The sequence below is a fragment of the Phallusia mammillata genome, chromosome 7 (assembly GCF_965637545.1).
Source record: "Phallusia mammillata chromosome 7, kaPhaMamm4.hap1.1, whole genome shotgun sequence".
Taxonomy (NCBI): domain Eukaryota; kingdom Metazoa; phylum Chordata; class Ascidiacea; order Phlebobranchia; family Ascidiidae; genus Phallusia; species Phallusia mammillata.
In genome coordinates this window covers 22,094,697-22,119,840 of record NC_137258.1, presented here as the reverse complement: position 1 = coordinate 22,119,840, position 25,144 = coordinate 22,094,697, and the positions used below count along the sequence as shown (strand labels likewise).

Sequence of the window (25,144 nt, the reverse complement as noted above, 5' to 3'; positions counted from 1 at the left end):
GACCCACAAAGCCCTGGCCAAAGTAGACTGATGATTCTCCACGTGTCAAGAGGTTTGGGCCAATAATAAAATCCCAATCGTGCCTCGGCTGGCCACAACAGGTCCATAATAATGGGGTTCGCCGGCCAAAAAACACTTAAACCCGGCCCGCTTGCTGTAATACGCGCCTTGTTCGCACCGAATTAAGCCTCTTGAGGCGACATTCTCTACTAACAAGTAGCCGTTATTAATTTTCACATCGATGAAGGCTAGTTATCAGGCATAGGTGGTAATTAGGCGGGTAAATCTACAAGTAAAGATCGGTGGTTGGCCAGGAAGCGCCAGTTTTAATTGCCGTATTTGCCGCAGCTTAGTTTTTTATATCCACAACCGATCCTTACGCCATAACATCTCCGAGTTTGATCGCCTTCTAGGCCTGGAAAAGACATTTAAAAGACGACTATGAAAAATGTATGTGTACCATGTTGAATTTACTTGCTGATTTAAACAGTAGCTTCTGCCAGTCCCTTGGTGCCGGTGATAAAAATTTAATGTGATTCGTGAGTGTCAACAGGGTCAACTTTGGAAACCCTTTTGTCGTGCATATATTATGTGACGAATAATAATTCATGAAACTTTACATTGAGAAACGTTAGCCCTCATATCTTAAATGAGCCAAATTGCACAAAAAACAATTATGGAACATTATACACGGATATGTTCTGTAGAAATACTCAAATGTAGGATAATGGATCAAACAGACGTAAAAAGCCAACATATTTAGGTGAAGGTATACGTTCTAAACCTATTTCGAGCAGAACAATCGTTCGACATTTTGCAATAAATATGGAGGGTAGAAAGTTTTTCCCAGAGGACAAATCAATCGAATGTTTCACAAAGGGACATGTTTTTGCCGAAAGCACCGCAAAACAAATAAAGCTCGGGAAACGCCGCCTAACCGCTTGTTTACATAAACCCGGTATGACTAAACCCTGAATCGATCTGGATTGGTTCGGTATGCTTTGTTACGTAGGGTTCTCGAGATTTTGATGTCATCAGTCAGCGCTTCGAGTGGTGCGACGGGAACTCTCTCCCCAATCGCCGCATTGTGACGTAACAATCAATACAACGCGACGAATAGACTGCAAACAGCTTTTAGGTGGAAGACACAAACATTGGTTTCTAACGTACAAGTCAATGCACTTTCGAATCCCAACCCAGTACACAACAATGCTCTCTTCCAGTACGCTTATGACGCAACAAGAAGTGTTGTCTGTGTGCTCTTTGGCTAGTAATAAAAGAAACAAACGAGAGGAAAAGAGCACGTGGGAGGGGAAAAGGCGCACAATGGCTTGTTCCGCAGTATAAAACCAAATCACGGAAAGAAAGAGGCGTCAGTTGATAAACCAACAGCACTGAGGTGAAGAGTATGGCAACATAGCAGTTTGGCCTGAGTATAAGAATGTTTAGAATTTAGATTGTTTAGTAAGCTTTGTTGTTGTCTAAAATGTGTACATGATACTTAAAGGTTTCAACATTTTGTTGAAAAGCAGTAATAGTGCTAAAAACGTGTGAAAATGTGACAGTTACAGACACATTTAAGCAGATAAATTGTAACTGTTGCCTGTTTGGAAAACTGGGACAGCTGGGACAGAACCACAAACAGGAGTATTGTTAAACAAGATTTCAGTTTAGCTTGGCACATTGTAAAAACTTTAGGCTTGATAATCCCTTTAACGCCATATTAGCACTAGTTTTCTGGTTACAACACCATGTAAGCAGAGCTAAAACGTCAGTGTAACGTGCATTGACAAGTTTTGGGCTTTTGTATCCGGTAATTTCCTAAACGCTCTAACCCTGCCATGGTCGTTAGTATGTCAATGGTATAATCGTCATTAGATTAAGAAGCTAGCTGTCACTTGCAGAAATATTCGGTGCTGTATTAAGAAATCATTATACAATACTCACATTTCATAATCGGTGGAACGAATGTATTTAGGGTTATCTACTTTCTATGAATTTAAATATTGAAGTTATTTTCAGCGCACAGCAGGGTTTTATTAAATTTGAACTTCTTGGTGCATGAATGTATCATCTGGTTAAAACAAGACGCTTTTAACGTTGGTGTATTGTCAGTTTAGGTTGGTAAACAATAAACGGTAGCAATTTAAAAGGAAATCTGATTTAGTGTTGTTAGTAATGTTAATATATCGCACCACTTTGTCAAAACACAGATAACGGGCACTTTTTTCACAGCTGTCGTTTTAACAATGTGGCGGACTAACATGAGAGCCTTGTTACTGTCAAATACTTTTGTAACATGCGCATACGCCACTGCTTAAATCGACGTTCTACAAGATAAGCATATTTACAGGCTCAGCAATATGCGTTGATGTGCAGCACACACACGTCAACTCTTTCCTGATGACATACTTAGCGCTTGCTGCATTCACGACTTTACGCTGTCGAAAACGTGTTTGTAAACAAGTTTTATGCATTCAACTGCATCGAAGCTCTCACGTTCAATTGATAAGGAGTCGAATACAATTTTGAACCATTTTTTACGCAATTTACGCTGGGAAACTTAGGCATGGTTTAGCGGTTTTGAAAAGTGATTGACAACTTCCAGATGTTGAATAGATTTCACCAAGCTTACACAGCATGGGAAACTTTAGAGATTCTTTTACGCTTTGAGGAACTGTAACCAGACCTATTGATACAAAATCTGACCTCGCGAAAATCGGCAACAACCAGTCTCGCGGTTTGTTGACACAAAGCAGACAGAGCTTGCCCTTGCTAGAGGTTTTACGAGTCAAAGTAGCCATGAATATGGGGACAATAGCACGTACTTGGTAAAGTTGTTGTTGTTATGTGTCAGACCCTGCTGGTGTCTCTTGTGTTGAAGTTCGCTTATACGTTCAACTAAAGTTATAAGGTGGTAAACACAAGGCGATAAGGCTTTTGTAAACAGGATTTTAACTTACAAACGCATGCAAACGGACAGCCACTTATTTGTTGCAATTGGATTAATACATATAGATGTATGGCTGTAAGATGGACGCAAATCAATCCTAAACATTAAATGTTTGTTGCAATTAAAAGGCAAATGCAAGTCTAATCGCCGTTACTGGTGTTAAAGATGCCTGCATTGAGGCCTTGCAAAAAGATAGGCGGAAAGGTGTTGTTTACTATGATTTGTCTTCGCAAATCAACAGGTCAACTAATGACGTAATATTGTTATTTCTACAGACAAAGCATCTATAGACAAAGCTTATTACTAACCACTAGCAAAACTAAGTGAATCATAATGACTCTATCAGCGATGGACGATGAGACAACAAACTATGATGGCGAGGCGAAGATCGGCTATCTTACACTGTGCTCCGGTGTCGGTGGTGCGTTTTACCACCACAACAACAATTACAACACAAACAGCAAAGTCCCACTGGACCTCCCACGCCCTACTGTCAACCATAGACTGGCGCATCTGAAAAACACAAACAACCGTGGGTTCAGCATGCCAGGAAGAGACAAACCAATGCCGTTCAATCTTCCGCAAAGCAACAATGCTCAACGCTTTTGCGACAACAGAATGCCTCGTTTGGTAAAAGTTGCTGTATACACCAAAGCCGCGAGTCCGTATTTGGTCATCCACGATTCCAATAAGAAGTACGCTAAGCCCGCAGCTTGCGTTAAACTTGTCAACTGTGCCGTTAAGCGGTGCTGTCAAGTCGGGCAAGAAGACGACAACGCAGACGGTTGTACGTTTTGGATTGTTCAAAGCCGCCACATGGACGATGCAGATGGTTCCAGCGCTATTACTTTAAAGGCGGCTTCACAAGAACAATGCAACGAATGGGTTGAACTACTTACAGAATTGACTAAAGGCGGAGTCAGCGGCTACGGCGGGATCACGGATGGTTATGTTCCAGGTTCTAGTGTTTTACCAACATTAGATGAACAAGAAGACGGTGAAGGCGATGTTAACGGCGCAGGAGATACTTTAAAAGCGCCGCAAAGACGAAAAATGCGCGAAGGACGCCGCAGCAGCCTTAATAGTCTCGGCATTCGATTGCGCTCATACAGCAACAGCAAACAACGGTGATAGAGTGGTGCGGACTTTGTTCAAGTCTCAAAACACACAAGGGCTATATGTTTGCCCCGTGAAATGGCGTGACCGCTCGAGACTGGGCCTAGATCAGTATTGAGGTCTTATTGCCGCACGACCAAACACCTGTGCAATGCATTACAGAAGCGCCGACATTTCGGGGGTCAAAAAGGCACTGTGAATTTGGATTAAACTTTGACCCTTGTATACTGCTACTCAAAAATCGGTGCATTTGTTGTCCTTCCTTACGTTTTCGCAGAAAAACGTACACCACTGGTGTATGTCGTTGGCTGCTATTTTTTAAAAACTGTCATCCGCTTTATAGAGTGGTGCTTCGGCGATTTTTTAAGCTCATTGGAGACTGTTTGGTGTAAAATTATCACAGAGGTTCACCCACTATGTGTTGCTTTCATCTACCTTTCTACGTTTACTTATTCATCTTTTGTTTTTTTCTTTGAAAATAAACACGAAAAAACTTAGCTTTGTTTGTTGTTGTTCGATGATGAAAACAGTGTTACCAAAGTATTGGGTGATTCCACAGCACAGGGTAACAGCTTTTATATATTTCTTACATATGCATTGGTTAGCAGAACTGTTAGCATTTGATATTTATCTTATTCAGTTTCCAATGTCATACATCGGTTTAAACTTTAGGGACGTTAAGCAAAAGCCAATTTAGTAAATGCAGTACACTATATGTAAAATGGAGTTTAAAAATGCCAGAGTGCAGTCAATTGCTGTTTACTTTTTTTAGCAGAATTATCTAAATTCAGGCAGCCGAAATCCAAGCAAACTTATTAAAAATTAAACACAGCAAAAAAATAGCATTTAAAAATATTGCAATGGCTATTGAATTTTTTACACATTTTATGCTAGAAAACAAGGCAGCATGGAGTTCTAATTTTCAAGAGTTAAGACAAGAGTTTTATTATTCGTTCCGCAATAAATAATTCAGAAACTGCGGATCTGATGACAAGATCATAAATTATTAACGCTACGCAGACCACGAACGAAGCGACAATGCTTTCGAGTCGGCATTGCACGACAATAATCAAATTCTCAAACGAGGCTAGGTCTGTGACGTCATAGTGGTGTAAGTTTTAAATAATGCATTTTGGCAATTTTATCCGTTGCTATCTAGCATTTTAATGAATGATAGGTAAAAACTAAAAAGAATTACAGAGTAGTTGCTAACAGCACTAATTGGTTTGGTTAAATTCGATTAAAAATCCACTTAGCATAGATTTAAAAGCATAACCAACAAAAAACTCCCAAAGTAGGCTATGGAGCCCGACAGTAAGAATACACTCAAGCATTGTTTTAGTTGAATAAACTTTTATGGCAGATTGTAGTTTATGGAGGATAACTACCGATAGACAGGCAACGAAACTGAACAAAATAGATCGCAATGTATTATATGGAACATTTTTTTACGGGGTTCGAACCCAGGCCACTTCCAGGTATGAATCCCGATCAGGTTGTTTATGTCCGCATATGGGTCAGGCCTCGCCGGACCATTCGGCCAAGTTCCTGCCCTATACTAAACACTCATTTTTAGATTACAAGCGCCATCTAACGGTCAAAAAAATCGCCACAACAAACACATTGGTCTCAGCCTGATAAATCTGCAATAAAAAAGTGGCGTCAACTTTTTACAAACCCAAACCATTTTGACGTAACGGCATTGTGTATTTATCAGCAGTTGTTTAAAGACAGACGTATTACCACTTAGCCTACAATGGCTGCGTTATAGTTTATAAATCACATGGGAGTTTTTGACGTTTCAAAATGTTGTTTTTGTTTTGTATAAGTTTTATTAAAATTTTTGCAACAGATAACACCGAACACAAAAAATAAAAAAGTATAGAACTTCAATTAACCAAAAACAAACTTAGCGACAGTGATTTGTTGGCGGGTAATCCCCTCAAGCGAATCCACGGTATTCGGCGATTGAATGGTTTTTTGCCTTTTTGTAAATTTCATTTTTGTTGCTTAGGATTGGGAGGTGTTTATTGATTGAAATAAAATGATATTGAGGTTGTACTATTTTGACTAGTTTTTGTGGCTTTTTAAATGTCAGAAACATAATATAAAGTTAAAACTATGTTTACTGAGAAACTGACTGTAATCTAAAATATGAATTAACCTTATTTTGTAAGCTTCCTTGTGTATACGCAAGTAAAACTTACACAGTCGCCGTTCCTGTGTCATAATTAAATAACAGTGGAATGAGTCATGGCAAATGATTAACTTAGGCTCAAACTAACCCGAGTGCGTTGTGTACATTTTTCACATTTGTGCTATTGTCTGGCTCTTAAAGTATATCTGAAAAAGTAGATAAGTTAGGATTTCTTGAGTGGCTTTAGAAGAAATGCAAGAAATGACTTCAAAAGAGTTTCCTTATCAGGTATAATAGGTGCAACTTTTGAACAGTAGTAGTGGTCAGCTACAATAGTTACTAGTAGCCCTATACCAGAAATATTTCGCATTGCAAAACACATTTCTTATTTCATTGCTAAACTGAGTGTAAGTTTTAAAACCTGAGGGGGGTGATATAATCATATGCAAATACACTTGATTTAAAATAGTATCATATGAAAAATAGCAGTGTCGAAAAGCTTAATTTAACATAAATTAACATCAGTCTGTTAATTTTCAGACAATGCAAGCAAACAATGATAACATTTTTGTAGATTTTTTTAAACCCAACAGTTTGAACAGTGGTTTTAAAATGTCTGTTTTGTTGCCAATGTTGAATAACCTTTACAAGAATATATACCTATTCAAATATGTTTGCTTCTCAAATTTTCACCTTATTAAAAATACCTGTTATATTCAGCCTGTTTCAACACGAAAGGAAGTTATCATTCAGGATCCAAACACTGGCAAAGATGTGACGAATGAAGTTCTAACGGTCGGTAGAGATAAACCTTCCACAATTACAGATGCTGTAACAGTTTCCCATTCAGATGAAGAAACTTCAGTGAGTTTTTTTCAAACTGAAACAAAAACTTTTTTACTGGATGTGTACAACATCAACATTTTTTTACTGGTTGCAATTAAAACTTTGTAGGACCAACAAAAAAGGAAATTGCAATAAGATTCAGACAAACAATTCATATTAAAAGATTGATAACTTCATTTAACCATTAATACTTTTATTGTGTGTCCTTGCACACAAGTCTGTTGACATAGTTTAGTACAAGATATATACATTTATTTGTATTATTTTTAAACAGTGACCTAATAGTGCAGGGTATCGGAAATAATTTAAAACACATGTAATCTAGATTTTGTTTAATCATTATGTGTTAAGTATAGCTGACAAATAGTTTTATAAACTGGGAAGTTGATTTTGCAACTTATCCTAGGCCTGCTGTATCAGCAAAAGTAAAAGTGCAACAATGCATGTTAAAAAATTTAAATGTATATTTAGACAACTTCCCAAAGTAGATCTACAACATTTCAGGTCACATGTAAGCACTGCACTCAACAAAAGCTTGATCACGAAAAACAACTCAAACAATTTGCTGCATTAGCAGAAGTAAAATTGAAGAGATCACACAATCCATGGAAGCCAAACAAGCTTAGGACAAATAAACATGAAGCCAATGTTTCTAGTGAAGCATTGAAAACAGAGGTAAGTTTTTATAATGCCTATACATAAGCGGAGAGTGCATCAGCCAATGTGTAAGAGTTTGACTTTTGTAATAGGCGATATCTTAGGTAGTAGTACTCTCTCACGTAATAGTTTAAAATACGGTGTAACTGCAGCACATGTAGTAATGATTTTATAATTGTGTCCTGTGACTATAAATCTCTTTCACCAGGTAAAACAAACTCAAATTTTTTTAGCTGCCTGAAACAAATTTTGCATTACTGACAGTACTGATGTTCCTCACAGTATATTCTTCGACAAGTGAGATCAATTCTAAATAAACTTACCCCTCAGAATTTCCAACCTTTGATGGAAAAACTACAAACTCTTGAAATCAACACTGAGGTTCGATTGCGGGGTACAACTGATTTAATATTCAAAAAGGTTAGTGCTGATTCAAAAGGTAAATGCTGGTGCATGTATCAAATTGCAATCCAAAATTTTTTTAGGCAGTTGCGGAGCCCTTATATGGTGAAGCGTATGCAAATCTTTGTCGAACTATGTCACAAGTCCGAATAGCCACATGTTCAAAAGGCGATCCGGGCACAACTGTTGAATTTCGAAAAATTTTGCTTACAAGATGTCAGCGGGAATTTGAAAAAGACAAAATGGATCAAGAAGCCATAGAAATGTTGCAGGAAAAACTAGCAAATACTAGTCCCCAGGTAATTCTTAACAGTGGCTTATCCACCAGATAACACCCAAATTGTCCTGCTTTCTGCCGCCTAATAACAGGGAGTAGGTTGTCTCAACGTAAAAATCATGAAAATGATTTGGATATTGGATTTTTAAGGGCTAACTGCCCTAAATTCGAAATTAATTGAACTGATTTTGCATTTAAATAATTTTAAAAGTAACAAAACGATTCAAAGCCTTTGGTGTTATATTGCTTAAAAAGCCAAATATGTAGTTGCTTGTTGCAAATATTTGATCATTGTTAAGTAACTATGTTTCAATTTTTAATATACGTGTAGTTCAGTGGTTCCCAACCTTACGTGGACCATGGCCCCCTACACGTAACTTTTTGAGGCTTGTGGCCCCCTTCAAGTAACCCTGTAAGTCCTGTGGCCCCCTTAAAAAATGAAATGGCAACCCGTGTTTGAATTCGGTACTAGTTTCGGGGTTGAACAGGTCGAATAGAGTAAAAAAGAATACGTAATCGCGAAAAACCTTAATATAGGCAAATAGTGAGTGAAATAGTCGATTAAATTAGGAATAAAGTTATTTACAACGCACACTTAGTTATGCGCATTAAAAAAAGAAAATGGCTTTTTGTGGGTGTTTCTGGTGAATATACTCATGTGGCCCCCCAGAACACAGCTCGTGGCCCCACTGGGGGCCAATAACTTGACACACTTGATGCCTTCTTGCAACAAACCTTAGAGCATTTGTGACCTTAATTTTTCAACTTAACAGATGGTTAGTGCTTTCCGTCTGTATTGATAAAGCAACAATAATATTTCATATACACGACACTCACACTTATCTTGCTGCTGCAGTTTTGCTGTAGAAAGTTAGAGAGTAGTGGCGTTTTCTGCAAACTTTAAAGCTTCATTTTGTCGATTTAATGATGTGTAATAATAGAAGCTGATGCCGTTTAGCCTTAGTGCCATTGAACTGTAGAAAGTGCCAAAGTTGCTCAGGTTTTAGTCTTGTACTGGACAATAAACCTTGTTGCCTGACACGGCGTTTAAATCGGCAAACGGAATAGGCAACAAAATAACTCCTGACTGTTTGACATGTAAATTACAACTATTAATTTGTAGCACATTTATGAAAGCAATATGTGAAGCAGAACAAGACACATAAAAGAGCGTTAGGAAAATCAGCAATTAAAATGTTGGCCCCTCCCATCCCTAATTTAAACATTTCTGGATACGCCCCTGATTTCTAACATGAGTATAATTGTGGAACTTTGCATTTTTCATTTTGTAGTTCTACATTTTTTCCAATGCAGGGCAGTTGCAATAAACACTTGACAATCCAGATCAACTTAAAAATATTATGTCATTAGGTAAAAGAAATAGTGAAAAAAGAGATTGAGCTTGCCAAAATGAAAGAAAGACATCAAACATTGGGAAATATACGTTTCATAGGAGAATTGTTTAAACTTTCAATGCTGACAGAAACAATCATGCACAATTGTATTATTGCTCTGTTCAGAGGAAAATATGAAGACTCACTTGAATGTCTGACTGTTTTATTAAAAACAATTGGAAAGGATCTTGACCATGCTAAAGGAAAGGTAATTTGATGAAACTTATCCTATTCTTTTACCATTTTACAAAGCCAAGTCATTAATTATGGGTCCCCTTTCCTGAAGGGGACACATATTGATTTTATTCGATTTGTTTGTTTTCTTCCCGAAGTTTGTCTGACTTGTTTTGCCATCAAATGTTTGGTGGGTTTGGATGAAACTTGCACAGCTGGTAGATATAGTTATGTAGATGTGCAACCCACTTTGTTTGTCTTGATTACCCCAGTATTAACCCCACTATCCCCCTAAAATGGGTAAGTTTTAAAACAGTGTCGGAATTAGCTGTAATTTGGATAGCTTGTAGAGTATGTCATTGATGGGTGTTGATTGTTGTGTTCAGCCCTGTAGCCCTAACATTTACCCAACAAGCCCCCAAACTGTAAACGTATTTGTATGTTACTGGGCACCACATACGAAAGATTTCTGTGGTGCAATGGTGTTACAAGGGCAAGCAGTCATATGTTACTTGTGTTTGTGGGTTGCTTGGCGGATTAGGGGGTTGTTAATAGCCCTATGATGTCAGAAGCAATAACAGTTGTTGCTCGAAACACCTTTAGTGGTCAAAATTTTAAACTTGCAGTACTATTGATTGAGTTATTGAGGTTTCATATTTTTATAGTTTGTGTGTCAAACTCCATTAGTTACCCTACTAGCCCACTAAAATGGGTGAGTTTATTAAACAGTATCGGAATAGGCTGAAATTTGGACAGCTTGTAGAATATGCCATTTGTTCCAAAATGGGTGTATTTTCTGAACACGTTTGAATTGAATGAAATTTGGATTGCTTGTAGGATTTGCCATTTATAAATGTTGATTGTTGTGTTTTACCCTATAGCTCCAACATTTACCCCACCAGCTCCCTAAATTAAGTGAATTTTAAAAAACGTCGGAACTAAATGAAATTTGCAAAGTTTATTGAACATACTATTATAAGTCCTCAATTGGTGTGTTTTGCCCTGTAGCCACACAATTTAACCAACTGGCCCCTAAAATGGGCTTTTTAACAATGTTCAAATTGTTGGGGCTACAAGGTAAAACACATCAATCGAAACCTACAAATAGCATAGTCCATGTGCTGCCCAAGTTTCAGCCAATTCCGACACTGTTTAATAAACTCACCCATTTTAGGGAGCTAGTGGGGTGAAATTAGGACTACAAGGTTAAAGAAAACAATCAGCTTCTATGAATGGTAAATTCTGCAAGCTTTCCAAATTACAGCCAATTCCGACATTGTTTTTAAAAAACTGACCGATTTAGGGGGGTAGTAGGGTAACAAATGGGGTTCGACACACAAACTAAAAATATATGAAACCCCAATGACTCAATTAATAGTACTTTAAACTTTCAGTCCAATCTGCAAATGTTTAAAATTTTGACCACTAAAGGTGTTTTTACCAAAAACTGCTAATGCTTCTGACGTCATAAGGCTGTTGAGTTGAGTTGAGTTTATTTCGCTTGGTGAAAGAAAATATAGCGACACAATAGCACTAAAAACAATCACCAAGCCGGAAATAGCTGCGCAACGTTAAAACGTTATTAAGCGCAAAACAGTAAAGGGCACAATTGGTGGATGATACCAAAACTCGCTGCAGCTACACCGTATTATAAAGCGAACAACCCCCTGACTGCCATGGCAAAAAACGTCCACCAAGCAACCCACAAACCAGTAACATACAACTGGTTGCCCTTATAACACTATTGCGCCACAGAAATCTTTGGCTTGTGGTGCCCAGTAACATACAAATATATTTTATTCTTTGGGGGCTAGTGGGAAACTGGCAACTTTGTAATGAACAACAATCATTCCTTGCTGTTGAATTGGTGTAACAGTTCAAATACATCAGCTGTTTCACTTAAGATGGTTACTCCTTATTTTGCATAACCCAAGTTTTAATACTTATAGCAAAGAATGTCTCAGTATATTCAAAACATTGAGAAAATTGTTCGAGAAAATAAAATGTCTTCTCGGGTCAAGTTCCTTCTTCTTGATCTTTTGGATTTAAAAAAGGTTGGATTTGAATGTTGCCATTGTTATTGCTATACTGACCAGCAACTGCCCTTTACATTTGTTTATAGAATCATTGGGTGCCTCGACAAAAAAGCATCCTACATCCTAAAACAATAGAACAAATCTGTGAAGAATACAAAGCGAAACAGGATCAAAACTTCTCAAAAAGTATCAAAACTATTTTAGAATCCAAGTATAAAACTATAATTGGGGAATATCTCAACACTTCTCACATAAAAGTAGGTTGGCACGCTGTCATCACCCTAATAGTTATAATGTTAATGTTGGACAAAAAAATGATGGAAGGACACAAATCTTTACCCTTCGTTGCTATAGCATCACTAACTATATGTGCATTCATGTTTAGAAAGCAGAACAGGATTTAAACAAATTTAAAACACTCACAAATGAAACACTTGTGAGAGTGACAATGCAAATGTCACTGGAACACAGTAAAAAGTCACGGAAAAATGCCTCGGACTTGTTGGTTAATCTTTTGACAAACAACACTGTTTCTCCGGAAGAGTACAGTAAAGGGTAAGTTTGTTGGAAAATATTTTGTTCCTTCGACAAGAGGGGTAAAAAAATAAAAAATAAAATTAAATGTACAACAAGCATAGTTTTTGCTTTTCAAATAGTTGCATGACTTTAATGATTTTTTGCTTCCTATACACCTTTTTGCATTTTAGGGTTATTTCAGTAGTTACAGAAGCTATTGATTTGGAACTTGATACACCAAAAATATGGCAGTACCTAGCTGAATTAATTGCTCCAGTATTGAATGCTGAAAGCACTGGGATTTCTATGTTATACATCTCACAATTGTCATATCCCCTACAAGAGGAAAGAAAAACCGAAATTTTTGTCAAAGAAATCTTAAAACAGCTTACACTTTGCAAAGTAAGAAATATATATAGGCGTAGGGCATTTTAACACTAAAGTTAGACTTATTTTAAATGTAGAGATAACAGAATTGGCACAGTACACTGAAACTAGTATTTGACCACCAATTAATCATTTTAATATAAGTACGTCTTTAAATTCCATTGTTTTTAATTGAATGCTGGTCAACAGTAAATTGCTATTTCAGCAATACATTCTTTGCATAATTTTGTTTAGTTTATGTCAATTTTATTTATTTTAGAATGGTTCAGATGCTACGCAAACATGGAACAAGTATCAAAATCATTGAAGCAAGTTGGCAGCAATAAACAATACCACATCTGGAAAAAAATGACTAAACCTAAAGGCTTCAACATCTACCAAGAATGAACCATCTTTACCCGTTTTTTTGTAAATTTAAATATATCAAAAATCCTACAGAAAGAATTTTATAACAGCTAGCCCATGGGTGTCCAACCTTTTTCGACGCAAGATTGGCTTTTAAGGTAGTCGAACTTTCAGATTTACCATCCCATTATAAATTAGCAATATAATGCAAGATTGTGTGTATATTACGAAGGGATAACTAGCATTTTCCGATTGTTGTTATTTTTTTATCGTGGTTTGGGTTTTATTGTTTGTACAGTGCAATGAGCTTGATCCATTTGTATAACAGAGCAACTACCAGTACAAAGCAACAATTACTCATACAACTATTACTTTTGTGACATAACAAAGCGCCTTCTGAATGCTTGTGGTGTGAACATATCAACATATCCTAATGATTAATACGCATAATAAAGTCATGTATTTACAACCACGTTCCTCATAATTGTGGGTCCCCTTCCACGAAGGGGACACATATTGTTTTTGTCCGTATTTTTTTTTTTTTTTTTTCTGTCTAACGCTGGTTTGTGATACGCGTTTGGTCAAGAAAGAGTGCTTCAATTTTTTTCAAATTTATACACGTGTGACGTGTTAGTTATTATTCCAAATTTGATCCCCCTAAAGTTTGACCCCGAATGACCCAGCGGTTCACCCAAAGGCCACCAAAACGTAAAATTTTTAAAACGGCTGTACTGACTAAAGTACTTCATTTAGGAGTTATATGCTTTGTTGTTTGGTGCAATATAGGGTATTTCAAAGAATTTTGTACTTCAAAAAATAATTTACCCATTTTCACCCCTTAAACCCCAAAATATTCGTTTCTGTCTAACGCTGGTTTGTTGAATGCGTTTGGTCAAGAAAGAGTGCTTTAAATTTATTCAAATTTGCACAGATGTTAGTTATTAATCCAAATTTGATCCTCCTAAAGTTTGACCTCAAACGACCCAGCGGTTCACCCACAGGCCCCCAAAACGAAAAACAATTAAAATAGCTGTACTGACTAAAGTACATAATCTGAGAGTTTCATGCTTTGTTGGTTGGTGCAATGTAAGATATTCTAAAGAATTTTGTAACTTTTTATTGGATTCACCCATTTTTATCCCTTAAACCCCAAAATAATAAGTTTTAGGCCAGAAATACAAGCCCTAATGTGCTGAAATGTCAAACAATTGTTTGCAGTAGGTTATTCGTTTAGTATTTAAAATTTTGCCTTAATCGGCCAAATAGTTACTATTACAGCCCATTATATGTGTACACTGTCAGTCAGATAGAAGTCTCAACTCTCAAGGGAGTAATTCACTTGTTTACGATTAAGGCGGGCGAATGCAGCGGGAGTGCTCAGCTTGACATCCGGACGGACGTTTTACGAGACAGTCGTGTTGGTGATTAGAAATCAGCTGTTTTTGCGCAGCTATGCTATGTGGTTTTATTAAGTTATCAAGTACATTTTCAGTTTTGGAAAATTGTGTTTAAAAACTGACCTTGAACGACAATATCAAGGTCAAAGCATGAGATTAGATTGAAAGTATTTTTCCCGTTCTTATTTATTGTTGTTTGTAATTATATGACAATAATGATGCAAAAAGAATACAGATAAAACTTTTAAAGTTGGGTTATTGCTAAAGTTGGTTAAGTTTTTCCTTAAGAATCTAAAAATAACCAGGACGTTTGTTTACCGTAAATCCGCACAAACGCGCGTGTGGGGACCCATTCGTTTTTGCTTGCAAAAACAATCATATGTGTAGATCAAATGATGTGTATAGTAAATTGGTAAATATCGTATAGAATATATAAAATGGAAGTGTATCAGACAACCACCTTTCTAGTTTTACTTCTAAATCCCTCGCGATCGACTTGATATTAGTCCGAGATCGACCAGTCGATCGCGATCGACGGGTTGGACACCCCTATGTTAGCCCATTGCAAAGATGTTTTATTATGATTTTCTTGCAGCAATGGTTAATTATAAGTCTCCTTATCTATTTCTGAAGGGGACAAATAATGCTTTCGAACACTAGTGGTTGGTGCATTGAAAAGTGTTTCAGAACATTTTGTCAATGTTAGTTAAATTCATTAATTTTTGCACCCCTTTACCCCAAGTATTTGCCTGTAGGTTTGCAGGTCCTTTGGGTCATAAACACCATAATAATGTGCTAAAAATTTAAACATTCATTTATAGGGTGTTTCTTGTTAGTAGTTTATAATTTTAGCCTGATCAGCCTAGTGATTACTTTTACAGTCCAAAATATTTGTCAAAATGAGTTTGTGTCATTGTTGCACCTATGTTTGCCCGTGTTTTTAATACTATTTGGGTTTTCATGTACAACATAAATGTGGAAAGCAACAAATGTTTTAAGTATGAAAAAAATCAATGTTTTAAATGTTTACACTTGAATCCGATGCATGTTTTCATTATTAAGTTTGTTCTTATTTACAAAGCTAAGGATGTAAAAAAGATGTGGACAAGAAGTTTTTAACCTTTAGAAATTAAATTTAGGGTTAAATTTAGAGAATACTCTTCCTGCATTTTGCCTGTTTGTCTTCTCTATCATAAAAAATATATGCACGCTATTATTACCTTTGACACTTTGCATGTACATGTGTGTGGGAAACCATTCGTTTTTGTATGCAGTGCTGTGTAAATGTGAGGATCCAATTGGAATAAAGTGCTAAATGCATATCAGTTGTAATTATGGCAAATGATGCTAACCATTAAATAGAACATAGAATATATGAATTGCAAACATATATAAACCTACATTTCTGGTGTAGAATTTAATTTGTTGTCTTGTGGCCATTTTATGCATTTAAATACTATTTGTTTTACCGTTGGAAGTGAGAGCCCTTGAAAGTCTGTATTTCCTGGAGCATGAGCTGGACCCGGAGTTCATTTTGCTTTTGTTTTGTTAAACAAGATAAAATATGACGCATGTTTGTGTTTTTTTTACAAGATTTTGATCAGAAAGCTGTTTTGCGGTGTTGGCAATTTTACATCACAATTTTTTTTTAATTTGTGACAATTACTTATGAGAAAAAAACAAACAATTGTTTGTTACATTTTATCAGCAGTCAGAGACTGATGTAGTGCCTTTCATTATAGCAGTGGGGGTAAGGGGCGAAAATTCGACCCAGGGCATTCTTAACGGCGGACGGCTTCCATAAAAAAGTCACAGTTTTCCCTAAAACTTGCTTTATTGGTATGGACACAAAATGTCGTCCATCTAGCGCGTACCAATGGGTTGGACAACTTGTGCTTTATTTAAACCTTGGCACCACTCAACGGTAAAATACATATCCGTTTCAGTCGGTACTCTTGAAAGCCACATGTTCGCATGGTACACTAATAACGAGTTTGGTCGCATCAAGAAGAGTTGGTTGAATATTTTTAAGTAGCGTGACAAAAATGGGTTAGCAAGCGGACCTGTATTATTCGAACGCAAAAGCTTTAGTTCAGTACCTCTAAAAATGCGGTCCCTTGTCTGCCTGTTTTATTGAAAGCCTGTCAAATAATTTTTTATTTGATCTTTAAATTGGGAAGTTGGTGACTTCAATTTGGTTGGAGACTGTCACTCAAGTTTCTTCCTCAAAGAAAAACAAGCGACCGAGATAGGATTCGAACCCACAATCTTGTAAACACAAGACGCTTGCGCTAACCACTCGGCAATGCAGCAAACAAACTACATAGTTTAGCGGTAAAGCCTTGAAGTACATTTCAGAACCGCAAGTAGGTTTTTGTTTTCTGTCTAAGTATTTACCACATTGCATTACTGACAGGAGAGGAATCAAAATTGTACAAATTCGCGAGACCATGACCAAATAGAAGTGAGACGAGAGTTTTGTTGTACGGTAATCCCCTCAACCGTAACAACAGTTTACACTCCATCATCAAAAGGCTGGTTGAATATGCCTCTTGCACCCTGTAATTGAGAAAACATAATTGAGAAAAAACGAATATCTGGTGATGGATGCTCGTGGGATTAAACCGAGTAGTTGCATAGTATGAATAACAAAAATGTTATTTAACAAATATGTTATGTTTAATACCACTTGTTCTATTTTGCCTGGTAAATTTTTAATTTATAAAACAGAAAGTATAGCATTTGTTAGTGTGCTATGAGGACAAAAGGTGATGTACACCAAAAAATCCACAACATTTCCAGAGCACATGGAAAATGTTTCAGAGGTATGCTACTTTTTAACAAAGATTGTGGTTACTTGAAAGCAAAATAAAACAAGACATCATAGTAAACACAATTCCGTGGGCAAACATTTTTGTAAAATTAAACTATAGTTGACAACAAATTGTTTTGTGACAACCCAGCTGAGTACAAACTACATTAATAAGCATTGTGATGGATATATCAGAAGCAGAAAAATTATTTGCCTTCATTATTTTGCAATTAAATGCCTCATACAATGTAAAATACATTGCACAATTTGCCCACCCTTGGTTTACAGTGATAGGAATTGCAAAATAACTTGTTGCATGTTTCATTTGCAGAAATATTCAACCAAAATTTACCAATGCATAAAATTTTCTTTTTCATACTGATAAAAAATACTGTTTAAAACTCAAACAATTCCAACCGTTAGCAGTACCTATAGAGTTGTTATCCACCAATTATGACCTTCACTTTTTTGTGGTCTTCACATTTAAACGTTACACAGCTATTTCCGGCTTCATGATTGTTTTAATGCTATTGTGCCACTATGTTTTCTTTCACCAAGCGATAAACTCAACTTAAAGGAATGTTTGCAAATTTACTCGTTTTCATTTGCTAACTAAAGGGGATGGACAAAAGTATTGTTACAAATACCATTAATTTTAGGAATTACCAACCACTGACACAGATGTCACAAATGACACTTTGGAAGAAAATATATGTGCATCGTCAAAAGTTGAAGAAGTTGCATTTGGAGCAGTGAGTATGATAAAACAACTGAAAAATTTCAAGTTGTAGCTTTGTTTTACTTTTGTAAACTGTATGTTCAAACATGCTGGCATTTGTAAGGTAGATTGTTACCATGCTCACCTGTCAGGACAAATCTTTGTCTAATACCCACCCACGGCATTTTGTTTAATTATAAAGGTTGGTAATGCCCTAATACAACACACCAAATCCAACTAACTGAAAGTAACACTGTCTTTTTTTAAAAAAAAGCTAAATTTTAAGCAACTACAACATTAACTGTTTAAAAGACCAACTCATTTCAATGTGTAGTTGAATATTGCTATTTGCCCTAGGCGTGAAACAGTGCATGTTATATCATTTTTTAAAAACTTCAAAGGTTTTAAAAACAGTGTTCAACTTAAAATTAAGGCAACCTCCAAGAGAACGATATCTGGCCAACTGCAATCAATTGAGACTGAACAGGAGTTGAAGAGATCAGATAATCCCTGGAAACCAAGGAGTATGAATAAAAATGAATTTTCTAATGAGGATTTTGAAACTGATGTAAGTACTTGTACCCATCATACAAAAGCACGAAGTCTTTTAGTTCGTATTGCATCAAAGCATTAAGATAGTTGAAAATTAAACTCAGAAGCAGTTATGAAAGTTCCCTATGAAAACACAGTTGGTGTTCATTTACATTACAAGTGTTGTAAGATATGTAAGTCAAAGTCATGGTGAAAAGTCAATTCTGAAATGCTTGACATGCATTTTGCAATACTGTCAACATTATTTTTTTCCCACAGTATGTTCTTCAGCAAGTTAGATCAATTCTAAATAAACTCACTGCTCAGAATTTTCAATCTTTGGTGGAAAAACTTGAAACACTTGAAATCAACACCGAGGTTAGACTGCGGGGTGTGGTTGATTTAATTTTTGAGAAGGTTAGTGTTGGTTGAGAAGGATCAATACATGTGCATGACAATTTTTTTTTAATTTTTAGGCAATTACTGAGCCCTTGTACAGTAAAGCCTATGCAAACCTTTGTCGAACTCAGTCACAATTCCAAATAGCCACGACTTCAAGTAGCAATCCAGGTTCAACTCTTGAATTTCGAAAAACATTGGTTACCAGATGTCAGCGGGAGTTTGAAAAAGACAGGGCAAATGATGAAGCTCTAAAAATGTTGCGAGAAAAACTAGCAAATGCAAGTGCCCAGGTACATTATTAACATGCTGAAAAACCTAGTACTTTTTTCGACATTTTGTTTCCCAAATTTAAAGGCAGTTGCAATAAACTTTTGAACTTCTAGGTCCAACAATTTTGACAAACAATATCTTACACAATATATTTTGTCACTAGGAAAAAGGTGGGATAAAAAAAGACCTTTGGCTTGCTGAAATGAAGGAAAAGAAACGCATGTTGGGAAATATACGATTCATAGGAGAATTGTTTAAACTTTCAATGCTGACTAGATCAGTTATCCACCTTTGTGTTATGGCTCTGTGCAGACGAAAAGATGAAGACTCACTGGAGTGTTTAGTTGTTTTAATAAAGACAGCTGGAAAATATTTTGACCATAAGGGAAAAGTAAGTCAATGAAATTTTACTTGTTTTTGTCTTGAAATCTGTGTGATACTTGACAAGAAAGGAAATTTATTTTTCTCGGTAACTACCAAATACAGTACGACAATAGACTAATATTTGTAAAGAACAATCTTTACTTGCTGCTGCATGTTGCTAAAGTTTCTATTTATCAGCAGTTCATTCCCTAGAGATGCTTGCACATTTGGTTTCTTATATGTGCTTGTATTTTGCATGCATTCAAATAAATATACAGTACCAATCTTTTTATTCTTTTAGCAAAGAATGGATCAATATTTTCAACACATTAGGAAAATTATCAATGAAAAAAAAACATCAAATCGAGTACGGTTCCTGCTTCAGGATGTTATGGATCTAAGACTGGTTGTATTTATTAGTTGCTAGCATGTCTGATCAGCAACTGTCATGAAATTTTATTTATCTTTAGAATGATTGGGTGCCTAGCCAAAAAACATTACCCCACCCTCAAATATTGGAACGAATGCACATTAAAGCTAAACTGGAACAGTGCCAAAATGCTTCAACAAGTATAAAAACTTTCATTCAATCAAAATATGAAAATATAATTGAGGAATATATCAACACACCTCACATAAAAGTAAGTAGTACAGCTGGTGTCCTAATTTCTTAGGGCTCTCTGCATTTAATCCTTTCAGCTTCTATGCTAATATATATACTGTTTATATTGTAAAGACTAATAATGCAAAAATACTTTTCACTACACCTACAGAAAAGGAGCAAATATTTTAATTGGCTGTGGCATAAAACAAAAAAATCTAAATTCATGTGTTTTCATTCATAGAAAGCAGAAAAGAGTTTAAAACAACTTAAAACTAAAACAACACAACATACATTTGTGGAAGTGGCAATGCAAATGTCACTGGAACACAGTGAAATTTCACGAAAAAGTGTCTCAAATTTGTTGGTTTATCTTTTGACAAACAACACAATTTCTGTAGATGAGTATTGCAAAGGGTAAAAAAAAAATTGAAAATATAATTAAATTAAACAACATGCATAGTTTTTGCTTTACAAACATCTTAACATTGATGATTGTCTACAATACTGACATCGTTTTATGTATTTTAGGATTATTTCAGTAGTTACAGAAGCTATTGATTTGGAACTTGATACACCAAAAATATGGCAGTACCTAGCTGAATTAATTGCTCCAGTATTGAATGCTGAAAGCACTGGGATTTCAATGTTATACATCTCACAATTATCATATCCTCTTCATGGGGAAGGAAAGACTAAAAATTTTGTGGAAGAAATCCTAAAACAACTTATGCTTTGCACGGTAAAAACATAAATGGCATATATACAACTGAATTTAGACCGATTTTAGGTTTACCAGTAATGCAAAAGATTCATGATTGTTTTAAACCCCTATCTGAATTCTTTCAGAATGGTTCAGATATAACCAAAGCATGGAGCACGTATCAAAATCATTGGATCCTGTTGGGAATGACAAACAAAGAACCACAAAAACTGACAAAACCCAAAGCTACAACATCTATCAAGACTTAGCTGTGTTCAATTGTTTTTTAAATAAAAGCTTTACAAAAATCCTACAGAAAGGATTCACTAATAGTGGGGCACTTTAAGTAAATTTGTTTTGCAAAGATATTTTATGCTGATTTTTTGCGAAGTACTGTTTGTTTCATGAGTAAAAGCATGCATAATGCTTGCTTTCTAAGGTTTAGTAGTTGCCTTTTTTGCACATTTGTTTTTGTGGATGTAGTACTGTTGGAAATCTAAATTCATTGTGTGTTAAACTGCGAAAACGAAATCAGTTTTGTTCTTGCCAACAATTTTGCACTTAGAATCACTGTAGTTTTACAACTTTTACAATGCAATTTGTATTTGTACGTAGTGCTTTTATTTATTTCATTACAAGTTTGACACAATACATATAAATGCTTTAGATATAAGATCTCGTATTAGACTATAACTCGTCAGTACTCATAAAACATATTGAAAATAAACATCTACATGTTACAACATGTATTGGTTTTAGCATCGTTATTGTTACTTAGAACTTGCAAGCAGGCTACTAGGAAATTACTAAGTAAAAAAGTAATTAGTTCAAGAATTTACCTGAAGGGATGAGGTATGTCTGTAGCTACAGCATGTACCATCCTAATTCATTGTTTCAAATTGTTTACATTGTATAGCTATATGTTTGAATTGAACAGTATCAGATCCGACCAATAGGCAGCATGGTCATCAACAATCACCATCTCCAACCATTGGCATCGGTTTAACATTTTTTATACTTAACTTTGTTGTGTTTTATTTATCTTTTATTGCCTTTTAATCCTGTGGTTTACAGGAACTAAAAATGCCAGTTGGTTGAATATATGTGTTGTAAATATATACATTCATTGACTGATTCAGTCTGAATATGTTTTCCATTCTTAGTTATTTGTGTTTGTTTTTTTACCAAGCAAAAAAAACTTCATACGCAGAACAAAACACAGTATAGACAAGTACCGAAGCTGACTAACATGTAAGGGATACAATTAAAACAAATTATCACCATGGAGACTGTATGCTTCCAATCAAAAACCGTTACCTTAACTGATTGAAACTTCCAAATAGTGGGAGACAAAGAGTAGTTATGTTGATGTGAGTTGTTTGCTGATTGGAGGTAGTTTGTTCCAAGTACAGATACAGTTGAAGCTATTCTGTTTTTTTTAAACTAATTGTACAGATCTGTACTACACCAAAAAAGGATGGAGTTATTTCCACCTTAGTAAAACCAGCCCACAATTGCAATTACACCAAAGTTGAAAAAAGATACGATACTGAAATTTTCACACAATATTCTAAGCTTCTCAACCTTTTTCAGTGCACAAACTTTTGGAAAAAAAACATTTATCCTACAAACTTACATTTGCATATACGTAAAAGACAATTATCATTGTTTATACTAATTGAAAATAAGCATTGTTCCAGAAGATCGAAAGGAAATGTTTCAAACAAACAACAAAGATATTTTCTCACACATTAAAGAAACACAGAAATACTCAACAAAACTTCCAAGTCAGTTTTCCCGCATTTTTGGTCGTCGCGCAACAATGCAAAACATAAAAATCAAAGCAAAACTGTAATGACGATATGTTTTTTTACGACAAAAAATATGCTTTAAAAACTGTTACACTTGAACAAACAAATTTAGGGCGGGTCAGCTCTGGGATTCGGGTTGGGATCCGGCTTCAGGCTGGTACGTTCGGCGTTCGGGTTTCAATTTCAGGCCGCTTTAAACATTAACCGACGGCAACAAACAGATGATTTCCTGTTTAATGCGACCGGGTTAAAATCGTGAGAAAGGTGTGAAATGTTAATGTGATATGAGAACGATGATAGTAATCGGATGTATATGACTTTTTTTCGTTTACCGCTATAGTTCACGTTTAAATCAAACACCTGCTGCTATTTGCAACAGAACCTGTGCGTGTTTAGAGGCTAAAGTGATATAAAATTGATTAACCGTTAATGGAAAATGCACACCAGAGCGCTAGCAGATAATGTCTTGAAATCGCTTGGAGTTCTTGCAGTAATAGTTTCCATTGAATTGTTGATATTGTTTGCAACATTGACAAGGTAAGTGTTAAAAATCAGACCGAAAATTTTATACAAACCCACTCAGTTTACCCCACCACAATTTGGTTTAAAACAATTTGGCAGCTGTAACTTCAAGTAGCCTATATTTGATTAAAACAGTGGTGGTTGTAGAAATGTGACAACATATGTTATGTACAAAAATGGAGCAAGTACAGAAGACAATGTGTTACACTTTTTAAAAAACGTATCTTTGATAACCACATTACTTTTAGGTGCTAACATAGACGCTTTATATGTCAAATACGTGATTAGCGAAAACATGCAACAAATGTCTTCAATTAGCCTATTGACAAGTCACATAACCTTACAAATTAAGTATTTAGGCTACGGGTCTTGGGCGCAATAAATGAAAATTCACACAGGCCTAATCCTAGGACTGTTTACAAACTTGTTATGTAGTACCGTATTTATTTGAATTTAAGGCACGGCCTAAGTTTTTTTTTACCTTTCAGTTTATGCGACTTACAATTGACGGCGACTTCGAGTTGAATGTCATTTAGACCGCCTTGCTATACTGCAAATGGGTTTTATTGTTCGTTAAAATGTGTACATCACTTTTTCAGTGACTTGCGATGGAGAATAAGCAGAAAACATGGTGGTCTGTGTTTGAAAAAGGAAATTAGAAAAGCCCCATCCGAAACAGGTAAATCAAGCATTCGCTACATGAGACATGTTTTATTCCACTTATCATGGACTGAAAGAAACAAAAAAATACTTTCGACATAATAGCACCAAACCACACCGAAAAAATCATACCGAAAACAGCTACATAACGTTGGCAAATATAGAGGGCACAACTGCTCGTTGAAGGTCATACGTACCTTAGCAACGCTGAGATGGAATAGTGCTATTAAGGGGTTCAAGGAAGTGTAACTTTGGAGCATTGTGGTAAACACGACTGGGGTGAACTTCGGGGGGACAAATTGAAGATGGACTAATACGAGGCTAAGGCGACAAACAATCGTACGTGGTGGGGCAGTTAAATTTACGGAGAATAAGTTTTGACTGGCAGGAACTAGGCCGAATGGTCCAGTGCGCCTATACCATATGGAGACATTTAAAATAACTGATCACAATTCGTTCCCGGGGGCGTCCCAGGTTCAAATCCTGCAAAAATAATTTTCGCCACAAAAGGCGTATTACCGAATCCAATCCGTAGTCCAAGTAACCCCATACGAAAAGGCATTGGTTATAAAAAATGAAGATTGCGGTGGTAACAGCTTTACCGTGGCTGGCGCTCTACCAACTGAGCTACACAGGCTCAGTAGAAGTCCACCTAAATTCGAATCACAAGCACTGTACATGTCAGCTTCATATAGTAGGGAATCGCCAATTTGCAAGAAACGCTTCTGGGATGATCCAAGTTATGAATTTATGACAATCAGCTAGAAAAGCAAGGTGTAAAAAAGTGCACTTTAGTTGGCAGTTGTAACAAATTGAAGATCAATACATTAATTTTTTGTATTGTACTGAATCAATATCAAGCACGTATCTTTGCTTTTAATAGAACCTCAAACACCCGAACTACTGTTTACTTTAAACAAGCATCTGGTTAATCTCCAACTTCAGCTGAAAAGGAAAAATTACACCAATGAATTTCAATCTAGAACGAAGTAAGTAGACAAAAGAATAACTCATTTTAAAAATAAGACTGTTTTTGCAAAGATGTAAAAGCATCGAGCCAATGAATGATAAGCTGCAGACAGTGCACATTGTTTCGACCTATAAGGTCTCATCA

General features: G+C 35.9%; 2 protein-coding genes across 2 annotated transcripts; both read left to right on the top strand.

Moving 5' to 3' along the window:
• The first annotated feature begins 1,396 nt into the window (after window positions 1–1,396).
• On the top strand, window positions 1,397–4,566 carry LOC145239587 (uncharacterized). Its single transcript, XM_080102950.1, has one exon. It carries the CDS (start codon window positions 3,287–3,289, stop codon window positions 4,082–4,084), a length of 798 nt encoding a protein of 265 aa, XP_079959076.1. The 5' UTR covers window positions 1,397–3,286; the 3' UTR covers window positions 4,085–4,566.
• A 1,659-nt stretch (window positions 4,567–6,225) lies between these two features.
• Window positions 6,226–22,138, top strand: LOC145239089 (uncharacterized). Its single transcript, XM_080102371.1, has 22 exons — window positions 6,226–6,494; window positions 6,927–7,070; window positions 7,557–7,727; window positions 7,992–8,129; window positions 8,195–8,410; window positions 9,760–9,990; window positions 11,906–12,010; window positions 12,079–12,249; window positions 12,378–12,547; window positions 12,700–12,910; window positions 13,155–13,158; window positions 17,398–17,462; window positions 18,109–18,201; window positions 18,601–18,735; window positions 18,978–19,115; window positions 19,175–19,390; window positions 19,534–19,761; window positions 20,035–20,139; window positions 20,204–20,374; window positions 20,579–20,751; window positions 20,866–21,076; window positions 21,184–22,138. The coding sequence occupies exons 1-22, from the start codon at window positions 6,459–6,461 to the stop codon at window positions 21,304–21,306; spliced, it is 3,255 nt and encodes a 1,084-aa protein (XP_079958497.1). The 5' UTR covers window positions 6,226–6,458; the 3' UTR covers window positions 21,307–22,138.
• The last annotated feature ends 3,006 nt before the right edge of the window (window positions 22,139–25,144 follow it).

Coding starts and splice junctions, on each gene's coding strand:
- LOC145239587 (XM_080102950.1), top strand. CDS start 3,287: ATGACTCTATCAGCGATGGACGATGAGACAACAAACTATGATGGCGAG.
- LOC145239089 (XM_080102371.1), top strand. CDS start 6,459: ATGCAAGAAATGACTTCAAAAGAGTTTCCTTATCAG. Junction 12,250..12,377: donor TCAACACTTCTCACATAAAA/GTAGGTTGGCAC, acceptor ATTCATGTTTAG/AAAGCAGAACAGGATTTAAA. Junction 18,202..18,600: donor AAGAAGTTGCATTTGGAGCA/GTGAGTATGATA, acceptor CTTAAAATTAAG/GCAACCTCCAAGAGAACGAT.